Raw genomic sequence first — 18,346 nt, 5'->3', positions numbered from 1 at the left:
TGGCAGATGCATAGTCTTCCTCTTGAACCAGTTTAGCAAAAATATTCTCATCGTCAGATTCATCCGTTTGATTGTTCAACCGATTCACCTGATTGCCCGCACGCTGATTCTGCTGATTTTGATTCATGATCACCTGGTTTACACAGAGTGGCAAACAAGGTGTGATGGAATAAGCAAAAGACTTTAATCAAAGCAAACACTATTTAGTAATTTCAAAACCGTATTCCCCGGCAACGGCGCCAAAATTTGATACGCTCAAATTACACCTATAAATGGTATAACGCGGACGTTGTCAAATATAGTAACCCAACAAGGTTGGGGTCGAATCCCACAGGGAATATGGTGTGAAAAGGGTACTAAAGTCGTAGATGCTAAGTTCTAGGTCTAATGTCTTAATCCGATAATTTGTGTAAAAGTTGGTTTTTCTATGACTAGTTGCTAAATTATTGCTTTGGTGAATATTTATGGTAAAAGAAACTAAGGTTGTGTCCCCGACAAATAGAGCATATGATCATGGGTATTGATCTTGATATACTTGTAATGGATCATTATATGAATGCACTTAATCTCTATGTGAATCTCTACTATTTCCCAATAAATAAAGATTATATCTTTCTATGATTTTCCCAAATATAAGAAAGTGATTATGAAGAACGATTAATCATGCCAAGTAAATTCCTCTTATTCCTAAGTGAATTTATTAAACAAAGTTTAAAGCTTTGAGTTCTTGTTAATTATTCTTACCAACCCTAATTATTTTTCCAAATAAATTTAGGGTTTATGGCTTTAATCAATGTTTGCAATCATTAATTATGAATGAAGAACGAAGAATAATTAAACCCTAATAATCCAATATGTGTATATCAATCACAAACCCAATCACAAAACACCCTTCATTGGGTTCACAACCCTAGTAAGGGAATTTAGTTACTCATGACAAAGAACAAGAAATAAGAAATTGAAGAATTCATAATTGCTTACTTTGGAATAAAAAAGGAATTGAGAATACTTGAATTGATGTTTGAATCTTCACAAACTAGAGATAATTTAATGTTCTAAGTCAAGAGACAAAAATATAATGAATGATGTCTATTAAAAACCCTACAATGACTATTTATAGGTTTTGGAAATACATAAGTTACAGATTTTGCACTTCAGTCCCGTGATGTTGAAATACGGTCCGTAAACTGATTTACGGACCGTAAAGTCAATTTACGACCCAGTCGTCCTTCAGCTGCCTCTTTTGAAATACGGACCGTAAAGTGGTTTACGATCCGTAAACTGCATACTCGTCTTTCACTTTGCCAAAACTCAGCCTTTCTGCCAAGTGCTTGAATGATTAAATACGTGATGGAATACGGACCGTAAACTGCAATACGGTCCGTAAACTCAGCTCGTAAACCACCATCTTTGCAGCTTGACTCTCTGTTGCTGAAATCCTTTAATACGACCATGGAATACGACCCGTATTGTAGAATACGGACCGTAAACTTCAATTTACGACCTGGTTCTGCACTTCAACTGTGATTGTGCCAAATCTGCTCCTTTACCTGAAAAACACTAAAAACCACGTAAAATCACATAGGCTTGCTTAAAAACAAGTAAAACTTATAGTCAAAAAGCATCGATAGTGGCGTAAAATCACGCCACATCAGCGGTGAAGTTGGCTCAGTTCCTTGAGAAGAAACCGAGGGAACATCATGGGAAGTGGTTTCGGTGTTGGCAGACATTTGAAAATATGGAAAAGAGAGATTGGGTGAATTCGAAAGGGAAGTTAAGAACAGAAGTGAGGGGAACAGTCAGAATTCAAAAATGGTCAAGAACAAGAGGAAGAAGCAACAACACACTCAATGAGAATGGTTAGATGAAGGAGTTGGCAAAGCTATTTTCGTTCGCGTAATGTCAGTAATGAATCAACAAGAAATATGGAATGAAAGGTGATTAGAAAAAGCGAAATGAAGAGGTAAAATGAGGAACTGAAGATGATGAAATGAATGGATCGTAAAATGAAAAAGTGAAATAGTTGCAGATCCCGACCAACCAGGGAGCGCCACGTGTCCCATAATTAATGAGAAGCGACTTGAAACGACGTGCGTTACAGCGGTTGTCAGAGCTGGCCGTCCGGGGCGAGACACGTGGTTGATGACAGACGGGACGTGACATAACTGTTGCCGCCAAAATGAAAAGATAAGAACGAGCATTCGGAACCACCGGGTTTTGATTCATCCACTTCCCGTTACTCCGATAAAACTACGGTCCGGGAAGTGTGGGGACTATCTGTATACGGTAAAATTCGGATATATGTTAAACCGGTAAGACCAGAGACCGAGGGAAGAAAGGGACAAGTACGTGCACAAAGACTTTCTTTCTGGACCGGAGGAGTGCTTGAGCCGAAGAAAAGGAAGAGCATCATTTGGTCCGGCTTCTCCATAGCCGAGTTGGTCGTGGTCGTTGGTCCGTTTGGTCGTGGCCGTTGGTCCGTTTGATCGTGGCCGTTGGTCCGAGTGATCCGTTACACAATTGCCACGCGTCAATACCGTTCTGCCACATTGTACTGCCAATCATACGGATGTCAGACCGTACGATCAACCTTATCCATTTTAGGGTTTTTCTTTATTCTTTAGGGCCTTACGTTATATGAAGCCCATGAGGCAAAACTATAAATAGGGGTTATTATCTTACTTTTAGGGGTTGGCTTCTTGAACTCTATAACATTTGTAATAGCAAATATATACGAATTCTCTCTCTCAATATCATATTTTGGTCCGGATTATTTGTGTTCATCTTTAGATTTGTGCAATCAAACAATATTCAACATATTAGCATATACGTTTAGCGCAGACCATCAACTACCATCTAGATTATTCACAGTTGATTATATTCCATTTTCTCTCAATCAAAGAATAGATTAAAGTTTTACCACATATCCTATACCTCACTCATAAATTTAATTGATTATCCAAATTTGGGGTAAACACATGTATACCATGTGTACTTGAGTTATGTCTTATAAAACTCTTCGCTTTCCTCTCCCGTTTCGATGTGGGATTTGCCTATAGTGACATCTCATCTTATCTTTAGAAGTTTGCTAGCCTAGAAGCATGTCAATTCTGCTTGAGCCGTCCTCATCAGTCCGCCCTCTGTCATGAGCATCAACATACCCCCTCCCCTCTTAGGGACTCGGTGTTCTCGCTGAAGTTTGTCCACCATCTTATTGAAGGAGTGTTGACTTTAATATTATATTTGTCATACCCCAAGTTCATTGTATGTATTGTCCCCTTTGGGCCTAGAGCTCCATGGATTTGTCTTTTGATCTACACGACATGGAGCTCCAAAAGCAGGCGTACCTTGTGAAATTGTGTTATCAATTATAAAGCTCTTCACTTTAATCTCTCATTCCAATGTGGAATTCGCCTAAGGTGTCATGTGCACCTCATCTTAAGAAGTTACTCGTGCTAAAAGTTTATTTAATACATATTCAATGCACATAATAAATAAAAAATTTGTTACAAATAGAGGTAAATTTTATAGCACAACTTGATACTGATTCTCTTTATTGTAATAAGTCAATTCAGTTTTTTGCTCATGAAGAAGATTTTCATTGGATTACCGCGACTTATAAGTTATAATAGTATGGATCTTCCGTTGAACATGAATTTCTTCTCGAAATGTCGGTATAATTAATGACCAAGCTATTAGTATACAATGAATTTTGGACGTGTGAACAATTCTTAGATATATAGCAAGTGTTACGTCTGAAACCCGTTTCTTTTGACTTGATCAACATAGGTACTCAATACAAGCAAACTATTAAACAGAAAAGACTACACTTTCAAGATCAACATCCACATCACTGGACATGTATTAGCAACACAAGGAAACAACAAGAGAAGACAATTGATTATGACTATTTGCCAGGTCTGTTATTCTATATTTTTGTGAATTTAGAGAAATCAAAACAAGAAATATAAAGCATCTTAGGTGTCGAAACCACTATCAAAAACAGAAATTAGCGAAAAACAAATTTTATATCTAAACAGTCAAATCAGTCGTTAATTCTGCGATGAATGATTTAACAACGAATTAGCAATATATTATCAAAAAAAAATAATTGTCAACTACAACCAATTCAGCGACGAAATTCTCAGCTGATTTCATTTTTTTCTTAAGAGAAAAATAATCTCCTTTATAGGTTTTCATGACAGAAAAAATGGAAATATATGGGGTTTTGACTTTTCACATATTCCCGTGAGTCGTGACCACTTACGGCAGTTGCTTATTTCATGACCATTTTTGGATTTGTACAAAAATAAAGTAAAATTCAAGCTCAAGTACATGTGACGAGCGCAAAACATAACAATAACATAAAGCTCGTGATGCGTCAAAGAAAGTATATAAAAATATTGTCTCAACATGAATTGGCATAGTTATCAATAATTTTTTTCTTGGCTAAAGTAAAGATATAAAGATCTGATATGTTTTTCTAAAGACTTAAAATAAGATGTAATGGTGATCCTAGAGTTAAAACTAATAATCAGAGAGTTGCCAAGGGAAAAAGATAGGGAACTTAATTTGGGATTAATAATAAAGAACTTGCTTCTTGATTGATACTTATTATTGAACATAATTATTGATTACTTGTTTTGATTATAATTGTCTATCCCAAGAATCAATTAAATTAAGTCTTCTCTTGAATAACCATAGTCTAACGATTCCATAAACGCATTAAGATTTCGATTTGAAGTGCATGTTTATAGGATGACGAATTCAAAGATGTTGGAACTCTCTCGAATATCGCATTTTTGAGCGATACTTCTACAACCAATTCTTTTCTCGAATAAATTGGTTATAGAATATTATTCCTGTAATAATTTCTTATTTCGAATAAATAAAATATAGGAATCAATTCAAGCACACGATCGACTCTATTACTTCTCTCGAATATGTTGGAGTTCATCTCGAAAAAATATAACGTCAAACATATAGAATAGGTATTAAACCAAAAAACTATGATGTGAATTAAATCATCATCAAGTTCTCAACAGAAATTACTCGATGAAGAAGGAGAAGTATACCACAATAAGAATTAACAAGCTAGAAGACATTACAACCAATTTATCGGTCAAACTCTTGTATTGAATTAAAACTGATCGAATGCTTTCATGGCTCTTCCTCTCCTTGCGTTCTTTTCCCAATCCAAGATACCCTAATTTGGTCGATCTCAAGTCTCATATAGGTTAAGAGGTGTGCAAAGTAATTTCCGAGAATTGACCTCAATTGAAACTTCCCACCAGGCAAGTGCATTGTAGCGCATCTGAGACCTAAACAACGCACTTGAGAGCTCACTTTTGACGGAACTACTGCCTTTGTTGCGCGTTGAGTTGCACTCTGAGAGCTTGAGTTGTGCTGTAGCGCAGCTTTTCGAGTGACATTTCTTTCATTTGTTTTCTTATTTCTCGCTCTTGTCTCTCCTTGTGTGTTCTTACATGATAGCAACATAATTAGCAATATTCACACAATAAAATATCTCATTTACAATCAAATCATGTCAATTTAAGGCCTAGAAATACAAGAATATTTAACTCATCAATATGTAACTTTTAATTTGATATGTCAATTTTGCTTCCATGTAAATTATTTTTCTGCTTTATTCAATTTTGCTTCCATGTAAATTATTTTTCTGCTTTACCTTACTCATTTTTCATGATACACTGTCCATTTTAATTAATCTAAAAAGAGTGGTACTTTATATTTTCTAAAATAATTTAACCATAAATTCTTCATTGTATCTTTAATTTCATGATTTATAAGTCGTATAGATGTCTATAGCTAACTTTAGGTAAGAAATTTTAATGAACTCAAATATCATCACATAAAATAATAGGCGAAAGTAATGACTGATGGACTTAATGTATGTAGCTTTTTTTTATAATCGTGATACCCAAGTCAGCATGCGTGCATCTCGGCTAGTTTCATATGATACGTGATACCTCCCACCAGCAACATCTACCAGATAACTTTATTCACCAAGACTTAGACAGATAGAAAAAAAATCATCTAATATTTTTATCTCCGCTGAAATTTGCACCTCAGACCTTATGATTCTCCTAGCACTTCATTGACTATTAGGTCACACGCTTGGATCTTAAATGTAGTTACGACTTACGACCATGCATGTGCAAAAATATAGAAAACTCATGAATTTGGTACCCATAGGCTCTTAGCTACTACGTTTAAAAACCCTTAAATATGTTATTATTACTTGGTTGGTTATCTGAAGGCTTAATACATTGATAGCATTTTAAACTTGTTGTGAGATTTCATTTAGACACTCAATTTGTTTTACTCGAGCACCTAAATACATGATAAGATGTTCTGATTAAACACTTTCCTTTTAAATTTGGTTTTTCTTTGGCGTATTCTCAAGTGTCCATTATATTGATAAGATAATCACTTAACATATGTTGCCTCCTTTAATTATACACATTCGCCTCAATAAGCCATAAAACCCCAAGCATTTTCTAATAGAGGCTGATGTGTATAGTAAAAGGAGATAATATAATTTATATGATTAACTTGACTACCTAATAGACGCTTATTAAGAACACGCACCAAAAGTTTTTAACCGCCTGTTGTTTTTTTAACCTCAATTATTGTATTATCTCATTATTGTTTATGATTGTTGGTACTGTTTCTTTTTCATATTTACTGAAGGTCTATCAGAAACAGTCTCTCTACCTTCTCAAAGTAAGAATAAGGAGCCTGTTTGGATGAGCTTAAAATAAACCACTTACAAGCTGGAAACAACTTACAAGCCAAAAAAAAAAAAAATTGGGGTAGGCTAACTTTTTTTTTTTTTTTTTGACTTATAAGTTGTTTTCAGCTTATAAGCTGCTTTAGATAAGCTAAGCCAAATGGATCTAATTTTTTTTTTTAGGCTTATTTTATGCACAAAATGACTTTAAGCTGGCCAGCCAAATACTCAAAAAAACTGAAAACAACTTATAAGCCAATCCAAACGGGCTCAAGGTCTACATACACCCTACAATTACACTGCATTTGTTGTTGTTGGTTTCGAACAGCATAGGGTTAATCTCTTTTTCGTTTTTTTTCATTTGAACTTTTTAAATAATTTTCGGTATTTGAAAAAAAGTCATAAAATTCTCAACAAAAAAGAAAGTCAAAAGAAATAATTAAAGCAATGAGATGAAAAGTTGTTTGACCTGTGTGAATGAAGTAGATATTTGATTTATGGGGCAGGGCTTAAAGATCCCTAACCTATTGGCTATTGGCATGCAATTATGGGCCAAGGACAAAAAAAAAAAAAAAAAAAAAGGGAGTGGTCCTCTAACCGTAGATGCTAATTTTTAGCTTAATAAAATTCAAAAGGATCGGCTTGATGAACAAGAAGATCTACTTTGTGGGACCACTTTCACTGTGGGGCCCCTACCAAAAAAAAAGTGTCCCATATGCATGTTACATAAATTTTGGTCTAAATGATGTCATTTTGTTCTTTTTCCATGATTTTCTTCTCTTCTTCCTTCTTCGATGTACAACTTTTACTGATTTGAAGAAAAGTAAACATTGCTGAATCAGGAGAAAGGGAGAGTTCAGTTTAAAATAAAATACTTTTCTATATAAATAATTGAAGGCAAATTGAGAGACTGAGAGTTCATTTCTCTTTTTACTACTTATAGGATTTCAGAAATGTCAAATGAATTTGATTGTAAATAATAGTATTAACCATATAATGGCAATAGAACAAAGTCTAGAAAGAGCCAAACACAAAGTAAGCAAGAAATATCTTTACAACAAGCCAAAATAAGAATCAAGACAACCAAATCCAATCGATAAATTAGTGAAAGTCAATTTTAACAACTTCTTTTTGGTCATAGACAGAAATGTAAAAAGGAATACAAATACCAAAAGCATAATGCAAAATAACTTTCCAACTAGTGAGTAGTGACAAATCCAAGATATAAATGTTATTGTACGTGCATCTATTACTTTCATAATCACACTATGTTTAGATAAAGTCCAAAAAAGGGACATTGTTTTGCCAAAGATAAATTTCACGTTACGGAAAATAATTGGGAAGGACGTTTCCTACATATTCTAAGGGGTCATTTGGTCGCCGGTTAGAGTATGAGTTATTCATGTATTAAAATTTGAATAACTTTATACATTGTTTGGTTACAAAATGAGAAAAAATAATCCCCACATAAAAGTTAACATAATTTATAGGAGTACAATGTTTGATTTTTTTTTTTTTTTGTTCTCTTTCCACATAAAACATAGTTTTCTTTTCCGCACAACTAATATACGTATAAGTTATGAGTGAATCTATGTATTATTTTATGTAAAGTAGAATATGAAATAACTAATACATGAATAACTAAACCCTACATAATTAATACAGGCATTACTAATACCTTCATAAATAATCCCTACATGCATAACTAATTCATGTATTACTAATAACTGCTTAACTCTAACTATCAACTTTTTGTTTTTTTATTGTTAAATTCGTCAACCCGAGCTTTTACCTCCTTTGGTAATTGGGGATTTAGCGTAGACCCTTACCGTGTCTATTTATAGTAATAAAAAAGATATATTAGAGGGGGACATAAGCCAAAACCTCCAAAAGCAACAAACAAGCAACCAAACTAGTATTGCATATCCTAATCTTATGAAAAAAAAAGATTAAAAATTCATGTAAAGCATTTAGTCCACTATGAATTTAAATTAGAATAAAATAATCATGGTAAGTATTATTGAATCCATGTTTGGCGGTAAATATACACTTCCCTATTGCTATTTTCTTTACTGAAACAAAAGCACCAATAAGCAACTCTCATAGACCATTTTTTTTTTTCACACTTTGCTTTGCTCCAAAACCTTCCTCAACTGTCCCACTCTTCTAAGCACCAAACCACCAAGACTTTTCTCTTCTTATTTAGCCTTTCTACTTCATTTTTTTTTCTTGTAAATTTGCTATTTTTTCTTGTTATTTTAGCAAGCTCAAGTTTGCTAGCAATTTGTTCACATAATATACTGCTGTAACACAAAGGATTCACTAGCCACCCACAAGGCAAAGGTTTGTTCTTTTTTTCTTTTGGTTTTCTCTGTATTATACAAGCATTTCTTAAGTTGGGTTTTTGTTTTTTCTATTTTTAGATTTTTTTTATCTGCATATTTTGTGTCATTTCTGAATTGGGTTTTTGAAAGTTCTGTTTTTTTTTTTTTTATTTGAGTTCATAATTCAAAGTTGTTATATGTTGAACCCTGGTTAGAGATTTATCAGATTGGTGTTTGTACGGTTGAGAAATTTAATATTGTTAGTTGTGTGATACTTAGTGATTTTTTGAAGAACAAACTATCTTGATTTTCTGGAAAAAGGAAATCTTGATTGAAATGGTAAGTTTTGTGCTACTAGATTTGGATCTTTGAGATTTTGTACTAGTACTATGTAGTTTCTATGCTAAGATGGAGGTCTTGTACTAGGTTCTTGCAATGTGGATATCTTTATTTTTTGCTTATTGGGTGATGATTGGATTACTTTTAATGAAATGCTTATTGTTGTTTTGGTTTCTTATTTGGGATATGCCATCAAAGCTGCTTTCTATAGTTCAGTTTTTTATTAAAGATTTTCTTGATTCTTATTAAAGTCAAGCAATTTGTTGAAAAGACTTTACCTTTTCTGGAGATTTATCTTTTTTGTGAGTTAAAAGTTTCAAATTTGGTAGAAAAGTCTCAACTTTTTGTTGAGAATTTCTCTTTTTGGTGAGTTGATACTTTTTGTAGCTTTTCAGGATTCTTTGTTATGGTATGTTTATCTCATTAATGTGATGTTTGCTGATGCTAAAGTTTTTGTTTGTCTGGATTTTCACTTTTGGGTCTCATTAGGTAAGCATTCTGAGAAATTGAAGGAATTCAAAATTTATGAGAAATATAAATCTCCCAGGGTAGTTTTACTCTCAGTGCTCCTTACCAATTGCCTTTACAAGAGTAGAATCCAAATCTGGGCAGGCTGTAAACAATAGACAAAGAGGAAAAAACAAGGAGACACTTTTTTGAAGACAATCTCTTCGTAGTATTCTTCGGAAGATTTTATTCTTTTTTCAACAGTATTAGCTCCTCCATTTGCCTTTGTTCTTGCAATATTTTAACATAATACATCTTGAGCCCCTTACAGTGTAAAAGAGGTGAATTCAAGATTTAAGGCAGTAGGTGCGAAGGACAGGAAATTCTGGGATGCGATTTTTAGGAGGTACTAAGTAGTTACAAAGTAGACAGATAACATAAACTAAACAACTCAGTAGAATATGATAAAAGTTGGCGAAAGGCAGTAAAAGATCATACGGATGACCATTTTGTTGAAAACAGGTGACAGTACATGTTCTATGAACCTTAATGCTGCAGTACTCGATTAATAGTTCAAGCTCCCAGAAAGTTGTAGTAGTCTGTCTGTCATCTACAAGTTACCTTGGTAGCGGTACCCCTAATAGAGTCTTGTTTGTATCTCTATCTGAATGCATTGTTTCCAACCATGACATTGATATTCATTAGTATATCCTCCGTGCTTGTGCATCTATAAGTGCGAAACGAAGTTTTTATCTCAACAACAACAACAACAACATACCCAGTGAAATCCCACAATGTGGGGTCTGGGGAGGGTAAAGTGTACGCAGACCTTACGTCCACTTTGAGAGGTAGGGAGGCTGTTTTCGAAAGACCCTCAGCTCAAGAGAAAACAAGACAAAAGAGTTAGATAAGGACAAGCATATCAGAATAATGCAAAAAATAAGAAATAACAAGAGCGAAGAGCCAACAAATATAAGCAGAAATCACAGGGCAATAAACGATAGAGCAAAACTACGACCACTAGTGCGAGAGAATAAGTGAGACTACCTACTGGCTTTACTAGCCTTCTATCCTAATTTGAGTCTTCCACAACCTCCTATCTAAGATCATGTCCTCGGTAAGCTGAAACTGCGTCATGTCCTGCTTAATCACCTCTTCTCAATACTTCTTTAGCCTACCTCTACCTCTCCTGAGAGCGTCCATAGCCAACCTCTCACACCTCCGCACTGGGGCATTCGTGTCTCTCCTCTTCACATGCCCAAACCATTTCAGTCTCGCTTCCCGCATCTTGTCCTACACCGATGCCACTCCCACCTTGTCCCGAATGTCTTAATTCCTAATCCTATCTCTCATAGTGTGCCCACACATCCACCGCAACATTCTCATTTCCGCGACTTTCATCTTCTGCACATGAGAGTTCTTGACTGACCAACATTCTACCCCGTACAACAAAGTCGGTCTAACCACCACTTTGTAGAACTTGCCCTTAAGTTTTGGTGACACTTTCTTGTCACACAGCACTCCAGAAGCGAGCCTCCATTTCATCCACCTTGCACCAATACGATGAGTGACATCATCGTCGATATCCCCATTTCCTTGTATAATAGACCCAAGGTACTTGAAACTTTCTTTCTTTTGGACGACCTGGGTACCAAGCCTCACTTCCACGTCAGCCTCATTTGGTACGCCACTGAACCTGCACTCCATGTACTCCGTCTTGGTCCTACTCAGCTTGAATCCTTTAGACTCCAGCGTCTGCCTCCAACCCTCTAGCTTAGCATTAACTCCGCTACGAGTCTCGTCAATCAAGACTATGTCATCCGCGAACAACATACACCATGGCACCTCACCTTGAATTTGTCGCGTCAATCCATCCATTACCAAGGCAAATAGAAACGGGCTAAGAGCTGATCCGTGATGCAAACCCATCAGAACTGGGAAGTGCTCGGAGTCTCCTCCTACTATCCTTACCCTGGTCTTGGCTCCATCATACATGTTCTTGATCGCTCTAATGTATGCCACAGGTACACCTTTAGCCTCCAAGCATCTCTATAAAACCTCTCTTGGCACTCTGTCGTAAGCCTTCTCTAGGTCGATGAATATCATGTGCAAGTCCCTTTTCTGCTCCCTATACTGCTCCACCAATCTCCTAACAATATGAATGGCTTCTGTAGTAGAGCGCCCTGGCATGAATCCGAACTGGTTCTCTGAAATAGACACACCTCGCCTCACCCTCATCTCTACCACCCTTTCTACTATGGCTTAGCAGCTTGATACCTCTATAGTTGTTGCAGCTTTGAATGTCGCCCTTGTTCTTGTACAAAGGAATCATTGTACTCCACCTCCATTCTTCGGGCAGCTTCGCTGTCTTGAAAAGAAGTTTTTATCTCAAGATCTTGAAAAGCAGATTCTCCAACGATCATCATATTATGTAGCGGAAAACAAGGGGAATATTTCTGTGCTAGTAACATCGGACTCATTTCCTTAGATATTTTTATAGCTTTCTCCTTGTTTGGAATAAATTATCTTCTTCCAGTTTAACTCATCAAGATTAGTCGAACTCGTTAAGTATCATCGATCAGTTTCAATCTGGGGAGCGGGAGCACGATGATTTTTTGCTATACTTGACCCATTATCCTCTAATATGTCAGTATCTTACATTTAAAATGATATTGGCTTTCTGAATTCTGAAATCTTATGCTAAACTTCAAATTTTCAATTTCCCATCGAACTCATGTGATCTTTTTGTATCTTCTTTATTGATGGTACTTTTTATTCTCAGGTGATTAGTTCTTCAACTTTCCATATGCAGAGTGCTAGCATTACTGATACAAATTGTAGCAGTGACATGTTGGAGCTTCATGGAGATATTTAATGCGCTTGGAGTTGAGCTAAAATGAAGACCACCCAGGTTGTTTGTCTGTATTTCAGCAAAGTTCCCTTTGCTGCCTTCAAATCTTTCTTTTCTTGCTCTTTTACTTATACGTGCATTGTTTTGGCAATGCGACCTGTCATTTTCTAGAAGTGATAAACTGCTTCTGATCGGAAACAATATCTAAGTTTATTAGCTCGCTGCCCGCCTCTGTAGCTTTTTATTCAAAAGATTGGGGATTCTCCTCTATGTAATTAGTTTACCCCTATAATGAGTGATTATATACAGATGATCTATACTAAATAGTAAGAGAATTTTTTTCTTTCTAAAATTGCGAAACTCTTATGATTTTTAGTTATGATATAAAATTCTGTTGGTATGCTATTATGATATGGAATCATTTTTCTTACTCAATTATTTTATGAAAAAACTGCAGTCAAAAACCGCAGAAAAGAAACCGTCAACTCAGGCTTCTCATGAGGCCCAAAACGATCAGCAGAACCATACAGCAGATACACCTATAGCTGATGCAGGTTCTGTTTCTGCATCAGGCAATGATAACAGGAAAGTTTCACGTGAAGATATTGAACTTGTAAGACCGTCTTTAAGTTCTTCATGTTTGCCTGGATATCATTCATTGGGAAGTTGCGGTGAGGTCTTTTAACTTTATGATGACATATGCGTTGCAGGTCCAAAACTTGATTGAACGGTGTTTGCAATTGTATATGAATAAGGATGAAGTGGTAAAAACACTTCTGAATCGTGCAAGGATAGATCCTGGATTTACAACTCTAGGTAGGTGCAATTATTGTGACCAAGTGTTTTCTGGTCTCTGACTATGGTTATTGGGTGGTCACTTTAGATTTTCAGTTTTCAGTGTTTAAATCTTTTCAATTTATGTTCAGTTTGGCAAAAATTAGAAGAAGAAAATGCGGATTTCTTTCGGGCCTATTACATTAGGCTTAAACTGAAGAAACAAATCATCTTGTTCAATCATTTGCTTGAGCATCAGTATCATCTAATGAAATATCCAGTGCCTCCAAAGGTTCCGTTGGCTCCGATGCAGAATGGGATTAACACCATGCCAGGTAATATTTTTGTCGTATGAATGCGAGAATTACTGTATTGTTGTGCTTCGGATTAGATTTTGAAATTTTGAGATTGTCCAATCATCAATTACTGAGCATTTTCTATGCCTCATTTCCAATCTTTTCATTTTATGAGCAAGTAGATGATAGGAACCCCTCCTGCTGTAGTGGAAGCTCAGCTGAAACTGTTAATCAAAATAAGGTTTTACAGAATGTGCATTTGATCTTGCCCTCTGCACTTGCTTTCTTCTTCCTTAATATTAGAAACCTGGCCTTTCAAGTTTGAGTTAAGCTGCTTGAATAGAGCATGGGGATAATATTATTTTCAGAATAGGAAATGAGTCCTTTTTTGGGTTTTATTATCATTATATTCATCACCACTTTTTTCCAGTGCAGTCAACAACTTACCCATGGGATATCCCGTCCTGCAGCAACCTCCAGTTCCAGCTGCAGGTCAACCTCATCTTGATCCAATGGGCATGTCCAGCTGCCATGTGGTTAATGGTGTGCCTGCGCCTGGAAACTATCATCCGATGAGGATGAATTCTGGAAATGAGTAAGAATCTTTTTCCGTTTAGGATTTCAGGTCTCTTTGAATTCAGAAGCTACAATTTATGATCTATCTAAATTCTAATTTGGTTAGCCAGTGTGTCCTATTAGGGCTATGTGGTACTTATTTGCTCAGCATCTTACTTGTAATGCGCTCAAAGATCTGCCGTTTGACTATTTCCAGTACATCTGATTTCCCAAATTCAGGAGTTGAAATAGCTTTGATGTTTCATATTGGTTTAAAATGAGTGTAGGTTGGTTAAATAGGTTACTTTTATCTGAATATTCCAAATCAAATACCTGCTTGTTGTTGCCCGTGCCTGGTTTGTTATTTCTTCTATCAAGGAAATGAGGTTCATTTCTTCTTCTTTTTGAAGATGATTAAATAATCTGATTGCTGAAGTGAACATATCTTTGAGCTTATTTGTTGACGGAGAGATGGCATGGCAAATGACACTTTACACTTTTATCTCTGCTGACAGTATGGTGATTGACACCAGTGCGTCAGATGTAGCACAAGCTGTTCCACCTAGCAATGCCATGTCAGATATGGCAGTAAGCCCTACATCAGTAGCTTCCAGTGGCCATTTTCCCTTTTCTGCTTCAGATATGTCAGGGATAGGAGTTGACACCTCAGCCCTTGATGCTGCCTTCCCATCTGATGTAGCAAGTTCAGTAGGATTACAACTTCCACCAGATAATGGTGTCGGTAATTCTAGGGATTCACTCAGATCTTTGGCTCAGATCCCCTGGAATTTTAGTCTCTCAGATCTAACGGCAGATTTGTCGAACTTAGGAGGTAAGTTAACTTATTCCCAACTCAAATGCATTAATATGCAATGTGCTTCAACCCCCCTCCCAATCCTTTTGCGCTTCTTTGATGTTGCGAAGAGTATTTGATTTGAGAACTTTGTTGTCATTGACTTGTTTGGTGCATTGCCAATTGGGCTCTTTTGACAATTCGTAATATGTAAGTATTAAGTTTTAGCAGAGTTTAAGACACTCACCCAAAGTTCCGATCCAGTGGCTTGTACTATTGCAAACAAAGTCCATCAGCCTAAAATGAGAAATTTACTTTGCATTATTCTTCTGGAACACCAGATGAAGGTCATGGTAGTTATTCCATTAAGCAATACTTCATGCATGAATTTTCATGTTAATAGTCAACCATGGCAAAATGTAACATTTAACTTTGGAGGAAGGATGGTAAGTGCATACATATTTAGTGTATTTCTAAGCCAAGTAGGAAATTGTGTGGCAAAAAGTCATATTGTCCGCGATTGAAACCTTCTGGTTGTTCTTGTTTTCATGGATTATCACAGTTCTGTCGAGGTTTTTGCTTTATCTCTAGTAATGCAAAGTCACTACTCGATGGTATTGAAGTTTGAGCTGCCTGGCCCTAGATATCTTACCAGTATTGGGCTTTCGGAAAACTTATACTAGTAGTTTTCAGATTGGTGCCTCCTTTCGCCTTAGAGCCAAAAAATATCTTCGAAATTCCAGGAAGCCGTCTTTCTTCAGTTTTCCAGAAATGCTTAGTTTTGGCTCTGCAGCAGAAAAACTCCACTCGATATTTATAAAAATAAACATATATGTTATCGGAATACAAAGACATAGTTGGAGTGGTACTAGTGAGTGCAATAATTTTTATTCGCTGCTTCTTCATTGATGATTTTATGGATTGCTTTCTGCTCGGAGTTTTGAAGTTTTCTATCCCGTTTCCATGGACGCAAGCCTGTTCCATATTTTTGCTTCGGTTTATTAACTTTTTCCTCTTTTATTCTGGTTCATGTTCATTTTTGCTCCAATATAATTGCAGATCTAGGACCACTTGGAAACTATCCTGGTTCTGCATTTTTGCCTTCTGATTCAGATATTCTACTCGACTCTCCTGAGCAAGATGATATAGGTCAGAACTTTTACTTTCTCGCTCATCAAATGTTATGCTTTGAATCATAAACTGCGAGATGTTCAAAATAATGTTAGCATTAAGCATCTCAACTTCTGTGTTGTTTTTAGCCAAAGCTTTTAGATGCAATACTGATGCTGGGGTCTTACGTACTCATCGTTTTTTAAATCCTTGTTAGTGCATTCTGTTTTTTCGTTTGTTGCATTCGCAGTCAACATGGTTTACTCATGAATATTTACTTCGCATCATTGTTCATTTGCAAGTTTTTGACTGGCTGATAAGGTAGAAGCAAACATTGATACATAAATGTCCAATGGCATGCTTGGACCGATAAAAACATGTTACTGTCTGCATTTCCATACGCTTCTCTTCGAGAATATCTGTTTTCTGCGAAATACAGTACATTTCGCTTTTATGACACAGTTATTGGAATGTATGCATAAACATTTATATGTATAACAAGACAAATGACACTGCTATTGGAATGCAGAATAGAGTTCTTATGTTTGCTTTCATTGGCTTGATTTGGTTTTTTTTCCTCCTTTTCTTTTCAGTAGAGGAGTTCTTTGTCGACGTTGATGCCGCTCCAGGGCCGACATGTCCTCAATCGGATGAAGAGAAGTCCTAGTTTCCACTGAGATATTAACGTTGCATTACGTTCGAAGTTAGGAGTTTGCTATAAAATGATAATAGACTGATAGAGTGATGAGCTGAAACCATTGGTTTACCCTTTGTTAGGTGTGCCAGATATAGTTGTTAACCTAATTTAGGTATACACTTTAGCCTTGGATTATTATAGTGATCAGATCTTTATTTCATTAGTAGAAACTGGACAGGATATGTTATAGTGAACATAGTCTTTATCAGAAAGGATTTATTATCTATATGTTGTTCTACTAATTATTTAAACAAAGTTACTATGTTGTTTTTGGATGACTGAGATGATCATTAATAATAGATGTTTATGCAAAGTCTGATGTATTAAAATTCAACTTTGGCAGGAAGTCAATTACCTATTTTGTTGGTTTAATTAGTAGGAGATGGCTAAGATTTGAAATCATAAACCATTAAAGATTGTGGTGGAGTGATAAATACTTTTCCAACCTTAATTAGAATATGATCACCTTTGTTAGGGAGCTTTGTTTCCCAAAGTAAAACTTTATGGCGTGGATCCAAATTAGTTGAATCCCAAAATGTATTCCGGATACCTAATGGAAAACCAACAAAAATATCACGAGTCTAGAGTGGTTGGTGAATGGTGACCAACCCAGAAGAATTGAATTCAACTAGATTTTAAATAAATTATTGATTATATCAAATCTGGTAAGTGAATAGATTTGCCGGTCAAATTATATTTTGGTCAAATATTATAATTAGATATGAAGATAGTCAATTCTTGAAAGCATGAATTTTCAAATGATACATCCGGATATGTCAGTCTCACACAACCCTGGAATTGACCTAGAAAACCATGCTAGAAAACATAAAAGCTCATGTCTTCTACCTTCAGTTTTGTAAGGCCGTTTTGTAATGTTAATAACAGCATAAATGGTTTTGAAAAAGGCCAATTAACTGATTCTGCTCAGTGCTCTCTTTGGAAATTCTGAACAATAGTTTTACAAAATTATTTAGATGCCGTTGGGGTTAGCTGATTAAAAATAGATGATAAATATAAGTGCTGGAAAACACTTTTAGGTGTTGAAACTAATTTTATAAATGATTAATATATTGACAACCTCTAAATTTGCTAATAAATTTCATTTAGACACTCGAACTATGGCTTATTCTAATTGAACATAGGATAAAGTGTTCCTATTAGACACTTCAATTAAGCGCATCTAGAGGGTAGCGGCTGCGGATTCTCTAGTTTACAAAAAAAGAACTTTGGAATTTTTTTCGCACATGTGGGCACACTAGGAGAGATAAGATTAGGAATAAAGACATCAGGGATAAGGTGGGAGTGGCATCGGTGGAGGACAAGATGCAGGAAGCGAGACTGAGATGATTTGGGCATGTGAAGAGGAGAGATACAGATGCCCCAGTGCGGAGGTGTGAGAGGTTGGC

At 35.8% G+C, this 18,346-nt stretch overlaps 1 protein-coding gene across 3 annotated transcripts; it reads left to right on the top strand.

Moving 5' to 3' along the window:
• Positions 1-8,643: 8,643 nt before the first annotated feature.
• On the top strand, positions 8,644-17,253 carry LOC132641542 (uncharacterized). 3 transcript variants are annotated; one of them, XM_060358580.1, is made up of 9 exons: positions 8,644-9,097; positions 12,677-12,775; positions 13,173-13,328; positions 13,426-13,531; positions 13,642-13,824; positions 14,221-14,380; positions 14,856-15,172; positions 16,193-16,282; positions 16,837-17,253. In XM_060358580.1, exons 2-9 carry the CDS (start codon positions 12,761-12,763, stop codon positions 16,908-16,910), a joined length of 1,101 nt encoding a protein of 366 aa, XP_060214563.1. In that variant the 5' UTR covers positions 8,644-9,097; positions 12,677-12,760; the 3' UTR covers positions 16,911-17,253. The 3 variants fall into 3 exon arrangements, with proteins under 3 accessions (XP_060214563.1, XP_060214562.1, XP_060214564.1); XM_060358579.1 differs by having other exon boundaries at positions 12,647-12,775; XM_060358581.1 differs by having other exon boundaries at positions 8,645-9,097; positions 12,647-12,775; positions 16,840-17,253.
• Positions 17,254-18,346: the final 1,093 nt, after the last annotated feature.

Source organism: Lycium barbarum, chromosome 5 (assembly GCF_019175385.1).
Source record: "Lycium barbarum isolate Lr01 chromosome 5, ASM1917538v2, whole genome shotgun sequence".
NCBI lineage: Eukaryota > Viridiplantae > Streptophyta > Magnoliopsida > Solanales > Solanaceae > Lycium > Lycium barbarum.
Note: the sequence above shows the minus strand (reverse complement) of the source record. Positions and strands in the feature narration are given on the sequence as shown.